This window comes from Cebidichthys violaceus, unplaced genomic scaffold, assembly GCF_023349555.1.
Source record: "Cebidichthys violaceus isolate CVI_PGR_0920_01 unplaced genomic scaffold, fCebVio1.0.p SCAF_21, whole genome shotgun sequence".
Classification (NCBI taxonomy): domain Eukaryota; kingdom Metazoa; phylum Chordata; class Actinopteri; order Perciformes; family Stichaeidae; genus Cebidichthys; species Cebidichthys violaceus.
Window position 1 is genome coordinate 3024621 of NW_027176384.1, and position 10128 is coordinate 3034748.

General features: G+C 39.7%; 1 protein-coding gene across 1 annotated transcript; it reads left to right on the forward strand.

The window, feature by feature from the left end:
• The first annotated feature begins 434 nt into the window (after positions 1–434).
• Positions 435–9269, forward strand: LOC137877182 (solute carrier organic anion transporter family member 1C1-like). Its single transcript, XM_068716914.1, has 15 exons — positions 435–635; positions 972–1079; positions 2409–2550; positions 2822–2954; positions 3591–3715; positions 3830–3976; positions 4095–4193; positions 4503–4757; positions 5633–5797; positions 6547–6742; positions 6948–7113; positions 7430–7614; positions 7773–7837; positions 7976–8093; positions 8479–9269. The coding sequence occupies exons 2-15, from the start codon at positions 1029–1031 to the stop codon at positions 8690–8692; spliced, it is 2061 nt and encodes a 686-aa protein (XP_068573015.1). The 5' UTR covers positions 435–635; positions 972–1028; the 3' UTR covers positions 8693–9269.
• Positions 9270–10128: the final 859 nt, after the last annotated feature.

Sequence of the window (10128 nt, forward strand, 5' to 3'; positions counted from 1 at the left end):
CTGATCAGGTGATACGCAGCCATTACAACACAGAGAGAATGCCATTGTTAGGGGCTATCAATAGGACCGGAAGGCTTTGATCAGGCCGAGGAAACACCCAGCCTTACAAAAGCTGAATTTCTCCAGGAGAGGAAAAGCATTTCACTCTTTGAAAACAGCAAACCAACAGAAACAGCAGGCTTGTAAAATAAGCTTTGGGGAGCTTCATGCTGCTGGTGTTTGTTGTGTGTACCAAAGGATAGATTTTTGGAACGCTTGTGATGTTCACAGAGTAGGATGTGCGAGTGTGCGCAGACCGTGTGTGTGTGTGTGTGTTTGTGGTGAACCCCTGAACCTTCCGGTGCTGTTTAGACATACATCCTACTGGACCTTACCCTGCAGGAGCAGTCACGTTTGTGTTTGTGTTGTGCGTGTGTGTCTGTGTGTGTGCGCGAGTGCTGGAGGGATTGGAGATCTTTTTATTGACCTGATCAGCAAGCACACACGAGTGGATTGGTCACTGATTACGGGCGATGTTATAGTTTGTTTGTGATAAGACTCTTGCTTTAAGCACAAAGTCCTACAAAGTACATTGAGCCTTCTGCTGCTTTGCCACATCCTTAACCATCCGTGACAGGACCGCTGCTGCCTCTCAGGTAAATACTTTTTCTGGTTTTTCCCTTCTTCTAATGCTGCACTAAGGCCTTCTGTAAGATGCACTGGTGTTTGAGTGTTAATTACTGGTAAATTGTCTGTATTGTGATCAGAAAATCGATGAAGAAAGTGAATTTGGTAACATCCAAAATGTATATACCAGTATGTTTGACAGGTTGGGCACTCAATTTTCTTATAAAATTGCACTGCTGCACACACTGACAATACACTTTTTAAGAAGTAATTGATGTAAATTAAATAGTTTTTGAATTTTTTGATATTTTGAGGAAAATCAAGTCAAACTCTGCTCTGCTCCTAAACTTGGTGTCTCTCTGCAGGTCCTTTAGCGGTGTGTTTTTCTGCTTCCTTGCATCTGTTGAGCACACAGCAGCATCATGAGCGTAGAGTCCAAAAAAACACGTGTGGCTTCCTGCTCCAACCTTAAGGTCAGTGATACCCTTTCCCCATTGTACAAAATGTCAGGGAATAGCTCTCTGCTTCACGTATGGCCTTAATCATTTAAATCGATGGTTGTTAACACAAATTGACCTGTGACAGTGCCAAAGTTGTAAAATGTCACCGTATAACTGCTTGTCTTTAACCTTATCTCTATGTATTTGTCTTGGTATTTCATATTTCAAAGCATTAACGGAAAAAAATCTAAATTTTTCTCTTGACCATATAAAATCCAAGACTTTGACACCGATTTAGACTTTGACTCCATAAAAAGTGAAAATGCTTTTTCTTGTCAATGAGTCTAAAGGAGTGTTAGAATGGCATAGAGAGTTAATGCATAGAGATCAGGCTCATAGACAGTAAAGTGCTTTTTAGGCAGAAAAACATGGTTGCAGTGACCTGTATTCATTGCATGTAAGAGCTGTTTGTTATTGGTTCACTTTATTAATATGGTTGCACAGTTAATTACATGCTTTCTGACAACAGACTGATCATATAATAAAATGGGACATAATCAGATCAGTAGCAATTAATATGGATTGATAATGTTGATTTATTGCATAGTGAACTGGAGGAAATTCAATTTTGTTTTCTTGTGGAGCTTTATCTGTTCTATACACATATTTACATAGTAGTCTATGACATGCAGCACAACGTGAATCCCTCATCTTTAACGATCTTTGTGGCAAGAATACAGCTGCACACAAGTAGGATATACTGTTAAAGCAAGGAAATCCTAAAAAGGACTCAAATTTATTTCTAAAGATTGAAGATTTTACTAAACATTGAACATCAAACCCAAACTTTGTATCAATTAAATTTGACAAGGTGCGACAACTTGCACACTGTGACTGCAATATCCTCTTTCTTTGTCTGTACGCAAACATTTTTGCATTGCACTAGATTTAAATTAATCTAATCCAAGTGAATGTAAATCCAATCAGACTTAAAAGCAGATGTGAAGGTCTTTACATGTTGTGTGTGAGTCTAATCAATCATGTGTTAATACAGTCATTCACCCTTGTTCCTTAACATCTGTCCAAGGTGCAATTACATCATTTTACCCTTTGTAATGCAATAAGCCTCATTCAAAAACCTTTCATTGCGTTGTAGAACTGCAAAAAAGTAGATTAATCCTCTCATTGTCTTTGAGGAGAGATTATTACCAAAGTAGTCACTTTACAACAGGCTACAACACTCATTTTCACCATTTAAAATCACTGAACCTAATCTAATCAAATCAAACGTCCGCTAACTGTTCTTGTTTTAGAGTAGAGCAGTTTCACCCAACATGTTTTTTGTGTGTTTTATGTTTCCAGCTCTTCCTGGTCTCTTTGGCATTTGTATACTTTTCCAAAGCCTTTGGTGGAGCCTATATGAAGAGCTCCATCACCCAGATTGAGAGGCGCTTTGACATCCCCAGCTCCCTCATTGGGGTTATAGATGGCAGCTTCGAAATGGGTATGTGCAGCTTTCCTTAAAACAAAAAAGATTCAGGATTGTTATTTGTAAGAAAAACAGTTAAAGCATGTTAATTAGTGAGCTTGAGAGCCTAGTTGATTCCCTTTGTTTCCAGCCTTTATGCTAAGCTATGCTAGCTGCTTGCTGACTATAGCTTCACAATTAGCACTCAGACATGAGAGTGTTTTCGATCTAATCATGTAAAGTCAATATGTGTATTTTCTGAAATGTTCATTATTCATTCAGTTATTTTAATTCTTCTTCTCCCCAGGTAACCTGTTGGTAATAGCCTTTGTGAGCTACTTCGGTGCTAAGCTCCATCGTCCCAGGCTCATTGGTATCGGCTGTGTGATCATGGCTGCTGGATCTTTCCTCATAGCCCTGCCTCACTTCTTCCAGGGATTGTTAGTTTATGGTTTCCTTGATCTTCTTGATATTCGAATGTTGCAAATGTAATACTGTGACCCTGGAGTAATGACACACATCATTAATTAGAATCACATTATATGGTTCTTGGAGGCAGAACTGCTGTGGAATATTAGCATTTCATTTAACCACAATGGGAAGAGTCAAAGAGTAAAATCTTTTATTCAGAATACAATATGTAAGAGGTATATAATATCAGAAAATAACAGCTAATTATATTTATTCTAATGTGCACATGGTGGAATTAGCCTGTTTGGGGTGCAAAAATGTGCTGTTTGGCAGACAATGAGGCTCATACCCAATCTGTGTATTTAGCTTGTCTAACTACCAGGACACAGATTTTGTGTGTAAATTAGTTTATAAGTTCATAGTGTTGGCCTCTGTACAAAACAGCCTTGAATGGGCATCTCACTGCCAATTTTAGTTGTTAGGGAGATATTAAGACTTAAAGACACGTGCAGAATGTCCGCATGCTGCATAAACACAAATTATTTCACTTATACTGAGTGTTATATTTATATCTATAAGCCATATCATTTTCAGAGAATCTTTTCATAGATAGTCTTTTTGAAACAAACAGCGGTGTGATGTAACTATTCTCAATTTTTTTCCAGGTACAAGTATGAAACCAGCGTGTCTCACGGTACAAATATCAACAGCACTGAGAGCATCCTGCCCTGTCTGTCCAATCACAGCCTGGCTGAGGCAGATGAGACGCCTGATTTAGAGTCCATAACAGGTACCAAACAGAACACACGGATGAGATACCAAATCAATTCATTCATAGAAGCAGAAGAAAGAGTGGTCAATATTGTGCCCAGGTTCATTTCACACTCTGTTTGTCCTCCCTCAGCTTGTGAAAAGGCAGCTGGCTCGTCTTTGTGGATCTATGTATTCTTGGGTAACATGCTGCGTGGAATTGGAGAGACTCCCATCATGCCTCTGGGTGTGTCTTACCTTGATGACTTCTCCAGAGAGGAAAACACTCCTTTCTATTTAGGTTAGTTGCTTAATTGGTGCTTTGTTGCTTGTCTGTGTGCCAATCTTGTATATTTTGGATAATGCTTAATTGCTGTGACAGTACTAAACATTTCTTTCTCTGTTTCTCCATTCCCTAGCCTGCATCCATACAGTGGGAATCATGGGACCTATGTTTGGGTTCTTGCTCGGGTCCTTCCTTGCCAAGATCTACGTGGACATCGGATCTGTGGATTTAGGTATGGTACTTCTCAATATCAGGGGGAGAAGATGTGTTAAATATGTATTAATGTGGCACAAATTGTATTTTTTTTGGTAGTTCTAACCCATTAAGTCAGTTTTACTTGATTGATAAGAAAAATATTGAGTGATTGGCTGTGTGCAGCCCTATTACCCATAACCTCTCCTTCAAAAATCAAGCATTAAAGTGCCCTTCAGCAAAACAGTAAACCCTTCCTCCACGTTTGTCATCAAGTGATTACAAAACAGAAATGAAAGTCCAATAAACGATTCATAATCTGAGGTCTTTGCTCGTCTTCTGTTCTCAGACACTGTCACAATCAACCATAAGGACTCCCGCTGGGTGGGGGCCTGGTGGCTGGGCTTCATAGTGACTGGCACTCTAATCCTGCTATCCAGTATCCCATTCTGGTTCCTGCCCAAGTCTATGCCCAAGCAGGGGCAAGAGAAGAGCCGAAATGAAGGCACAGAGCTCGCCACAACGGCAGAGCAGGAGAATTTCCTGCCAGACGAAAACCAGAATCAGGAGGAGAATCCAATTACATTCAAGGAGCTGGCTAAAGGTACCATCCAAGCTTTGGCATCAGTTCAAAATGCTGTAAAGCAGTGTGCTTTTATTTTTTTTCAACCTAAGGTAATGTTGACAGGCAAAACTGCAATATAAGGACGGGTCGTGTCATATTACTTTACAGAAACAATCTATTTTTTTAAGGACTATTCCTGATTTCTTATTTCTTGTTCCCCAGCTTTGAGCAGCAAAACAACGCATGCCCTAAACTACTACGATTTAAAAGACCAAGAGATGCGTCACTGCGAAAATAGCTTTTAGGGTGGATGTGTTTAATCATTAACCAGGTAAAGCCCAGACAAACCAGAGCCCAGATCCGTAACCTTGAATCCTTGAAATGCAGCAACTAACCCCCATGAAATCTGAGTTGAATGACATTTCAGGACGGAGAAACATGTGGAAACAGTTATCTCAGCTGAGGGCCGGTCATGCCATAGTTCAATTCAACATGATATAACAGTGTTCACATTTGTACATAATTATTTCAAAGTGATATTACAAATGAATGACTATGTTACAAAAGTAAAATAGATTTTAAAAATGAAAGGTAAAACAAAAGAACAAAAAGAAGTTACGTAATAATGCTCTTTAATGTGTGTAAAATGACAACATGCATGCGTGTCAGAAATTATTCCTGACTAAATATTTGTGTATCAACATTTGCATCGTGAATGTGAATAGACAAAATTACCACTTCAAATATACAGATTCTCAAAACGGCTGCTATTTTGTATGCAAAGACTGAAGGACACTAATTGATTTTGACTTGATAGATTTTAACAATTCACTCAGCAATAACAAGGAAGCCATTGTGCCTCTCAATAAAACTACTTTAGTTTAATCCTACAATTTCTCTTTGTTCTTCACCAGATTTCATTCCGTCGCTGAGGAGACTCTTCAAGAACAGTATCTTCACGATGATGATCCTTACGTACCTGGTGTCCGTCAACGGCTTCATTGGCATGATCACCTTCAAGCCAAAGTACATGGAGCAAGTCTTCGGCCAATCTGCCTCCAAGGCCATTTTCCTCATAGGTACAGAGCAATAACTGACCCCCATTCACTCTGTCTTTACTGCGCTTTGTGGCCCAAGACAACTGAAACAATGATGTTATTGAAGGGAAGTGTGATAACGAGAGATAAAGTTGACTTGAAATGTAAGCACTAAGTAGCCCACTGTGGGCTCTCCTTTTGTGTGTGTCCGTAAAGTAGCACCCAGAGCTATGATTAGCTTTGTATGACTGTTTACCAGCACGGCTCGCTGACAGTGTTTTGCATTGTTCTGTACGTAGAAAGATTATGTAGTAGCTAGTAGAAAAATGGGTCAGCCGTAACACCTGAAGAGTGTTGGGAGCGAGAGTGCATGGGTTAGCAAATGAATGGATATATCAGCTAAAAGTAATGGGACAATGGTTAAAAGGGAATCGCTAGGAGTAATTAATACATTGTTAAAATATTTGAAAATATTGGCTAGATGGTTAAAAAAGTTAAAATTATTTATAACTAAAATTAATGGATCAATGGCTGTACAGCTCTTACCAGTCGGAATGGTAGAAGTATGAATTCCATCTTGAACAAACTGACGTTGACTAATAAAGAATGACTGTTCAGTATTCAATCCATGTAATTATCTCACCATTTTTGTGCTGTATATTTGTAGTCTTAAACATGTTTACTTGTTACCCAATGTTTTTGACACATTGTTTTGACTACATTAGGGCAAAAAAATTGTGATCAGTAGGACGTTTTCATTTTATTCATGATCAATTTAATCATCCATCCAGGTATACTGAACCTGCCAGCAGTAGCTTTGGGTATCATCACCGGAGGTGTTATACTGAAGCGTTACAAGCTGGGTGTCGTTGGAGCAGCCAGGGTGTCAATCACTGCCTCCGTCGGGTCCTTATGTCTGCTTTTCATTCAGATCTTCATCTACTGTGACAAGGCAGAGGTGGCAGGTCTGACTGTGTCATATCAAGGGTGAGTGGCATACAAACCAGTTTCCCATCACTCTGTCTTTTCTTTCTTTCTTTTTATATCAGATTTTACCCAAATGTGTCTCATAAAAAACATAAGAAACACACATGCTTAATAGGCTTGTAGGAGAATAATCTCCATGGAAACTCATTTATGCCTCACTGGACCAAAACTCCCTACTCACGAATCTGCAATCTGTGTGCACCAGGGATTCTCAAGTGTCCTACAACCAACAGACCTTGCTGTCACAGTGCAACATGGGCTGCTCCTGCTCAGTGAAGCATTGGGACCCAGTATGCGGATACAATGGAGTAACGTATGCCTCGCCCTGCCTGGCTGGCTGCCAGACCTCCACCGGCGTCGGCAAGGAAATGGTAAGACAATAATTTATATGTCCTCATAGAAATAGATAGGACTGGTGGATTAAAGATGAGAATATAGGCAAACAACAGCTCTTCTTACATGTAATTTAAATAAACGTCTTGCTGAAACTTGATGACGATTAAACAGAAATCCTTCCTCTGGTTAATTGACGATTGTTGAAGACAAGGAGTCACATTTCCTGCAGAGCTAAGGTCCGCAGCATTATCATTTTATGTCTCATTTTGAAGTCGTATATATTGTGCAGCAGCAACCCACAATTCCACAGTCAAAGGTAGTTATACACATCTCTGTCTTCTGGTTCTTTAGATGTTTCATAACTGCACCTGCGCCGGAGAGATAATGACTCCAGGCATGAACATGTCCGCAGTGCTGGGCCAGTGCCCCAGGAGGAGCAACTGTGAAAACATATTCGTAATCTACATGGCTTTGTCCGCCTTAGGGTCTTTCATTTCTGCCTGTGGGGGCACGCCAGGATACATCGTACTGCTCAGGTGGGTAGGTGTAATGATGCCTTGCAGTGTCTTATTGATTTTTGTACCGATTTTGAGTGTGAACTGCCTCTGTAACACTGTTGCATCTTGTTTTTTTTCTCTAAGCTAAAATGCTGATATCGAGCTCTGATGTGATAATGTTTGGACTTATCTTCCAGGTCCATACAGCAAGACCTGAAGTCACTGGCTTTGGGGATGCAGACACTGATAGTGAGAACTTTGGGTAAGTATCGAAAATACATGTAGGTTTCGTAAAATCCTCATGTTAAAGGTATTATCCAGGTTACAGGACCATGCTTATAGCGAGGGCAACAATAGGTGAAATTGGCTCTTGATATGTGTAAGCTTTCTGTGTTTTCAGGCGGAATACCTCCTCCAATATATTTCGGAGCACTGATTGACCGAACCTGTTTGAAGTGGGGCACCAAGCATTGTGGAGGCCGTGGAGCATGCAGACTCTATGATGCCGATGCGTTCAGGTACAGTTAAACCAGACTTGTATTTTATTGCTACAATACCCTATCCGTAATATTCCTGAGATGAAGATGTGTGTTAAAATATGTTTGAATCTAGTTTAAATTGCATTCAGTATTACGCACCAACTGTATCACTGCAAATAATATCCAGTCATTTAATGGATACTTTAAAGGTGCAATGTGTAATGTTATCAACTGCTTCAGTATTTCACCTATACTACTTGGTCCATACAATTTGTTTTCCTTTTCTAAATTTTTCCACTGGATTTCTACATGTTTACAAAATTTTCAATTGGTAGAATTGCGACAAGAACTTCCAAATAAAAGCATTTAAATTACGTAAAAAACATAATAACTTAACCTGTTTCAATGTACATTTTAATTTCAGAATGACATTCTTGGGGTTGATTACGGGACTCTACTGCCTAGCCAACGTGCTCTGGGGAGGCCTCTATATCAAAATTGTCAAGAGACAGAAGAAGTTAGCACTGAGGAATCAGGCCAAAGCAAATGGAGTGGAGGGCGACACGGTGGGAAATGGACACGCAAACATCAACATTGCCAGGAGTAAAGAAGACGAAGCCAATGAGAGCACTATTTAAGGCGTTTGAGAACGGCAACACCGTTGTATAATGCAGGCGGACGACACAGATTTTCCATTGCCGAAGTACTGTGCTGCATCCTTAGTGGACCAAATGTGGTAATGGTACAGTGTCAGCGCTCTTTGGTCTTCAAGCAGTACACCTTTTTTTCTTTACACAGATATCGTGCAGTTTGTTCACTTCAAAGGTCAAAGATGTTTTGCTTAGTTCATGTCGATCCACATCTGCACAAAGACGCATAAACTCATAAAAGGTCATTTTTTGCTCTACTTCAAAACAGTCATGGGAATACATGCCGTTCACTTATGAAACATTTCAGAATGATGTCAGAGGAAGTGAGCACAAAATATGCCAAATATTTGGAGAATGTTTGGCTTTTGAGCTTGTGTCCATCATTTACTGTATACTTGAATAGCATTAGGTCAGGTCATGAAAGTCAAGTTCCACAACTTAACATTCACAATGATTTATGTATCCAGTAAATGTACAATATAGTATGGACAGCATAGTTTTAAATACTTGTAAAAGACAACCAGTGTTCAGCATCACTTAGTAACATGACGTATTGTTCATTTCAGTGATTGAAAATGTTGTCTTTCATGTTTTTCTGTGAGAGTTTGTGAGATTATATAGCCTACGTCAGTGTCTTTGTTTAACAGTATTGTTGGTGGGGATGGCTAAAGTTTAAATTCAGGGTGTGTTAGAGTTTAGTTAACAGTTAGCAAGTGTTGTGCTTCAACTTACCCAGTAAATGAACCAACTTTATTGCAAGAATAGTGAATCAGATCAGGATTCCTAAAGGGATAAGTAAATACTGTAGTTTTATCTGACTATAGCTGCTATAATTGGGACTGTAACAGATTTGACTTCCACAATAGGTGGCCATTTTTGTTGCAAGAAAAGCCCCCATACCAAATTATAAGATGGACGGTACCCACTGTTTGTCTGTGACTGCTGCAGGCTGATTCAGTGATTGAAAGGAGCACAAGCTGTCTGAGAAAGATAAAATGAGTTGTCTATGATAATAGAGTGGCCAAATCAATAATACTTGACAGTACGTCTGTGTCTTCGAGCACCGTATACATGCAAACCTGTTGGACGTGGAGACCCAAGCACAATGCCATTTTTGTCTGGTGCAAATCCTTTTTTTGGTAAGTTGCAGCTCTCAACAAACCAGTTGGCTTTGAGCCCAAATATGAATAATGTAAAGGTATACTTCAACATATTGGCAAATGCGCTTGCAACCAGCAAAGACTATGGAATAAACAAATGGGATATAATGTGTTAATAAGCTTTAGAGGCGGTAATAAGCAGATTTTGGTCTTTGGACAGAGACAGACTAGCTGCATCCCCCTGTTCCCAGTCATTGTGGTAGGCTACCTTGCTGCTGGTAGTAGCTTCAAATGTAAGGAGCTGACATGAGAATGGCTGATCGT

What these genes read in the sequence shown, in the direction of transcription:
- LOC137877182 (XM_068716914.1), top strand. Translation starts at nt 1,029, where the DNA reads ATGAGCGTAGAGTCCAAAAAAACACGTGTGGCTTCCTGCTCCAACCTT. An exon ending in TGATTTAGAGTCCATAACAG is followed by an intron (nt 3,716 to 3,829) that starts GTACCAAACAGA and finishes GTCCTCCCTCAG; the next exon opens with CTTGTGAAAAGGCAGCTGGC. An exon ending in CCGGCGTCGGCAAGGAAATG is followed by an intron (nt 7,114 to 7,429) that starts GTAAGACAATAA and finishes CTGGTTCTTTAG; the next exon opens with ATGTTTCATAACTGCACCTG.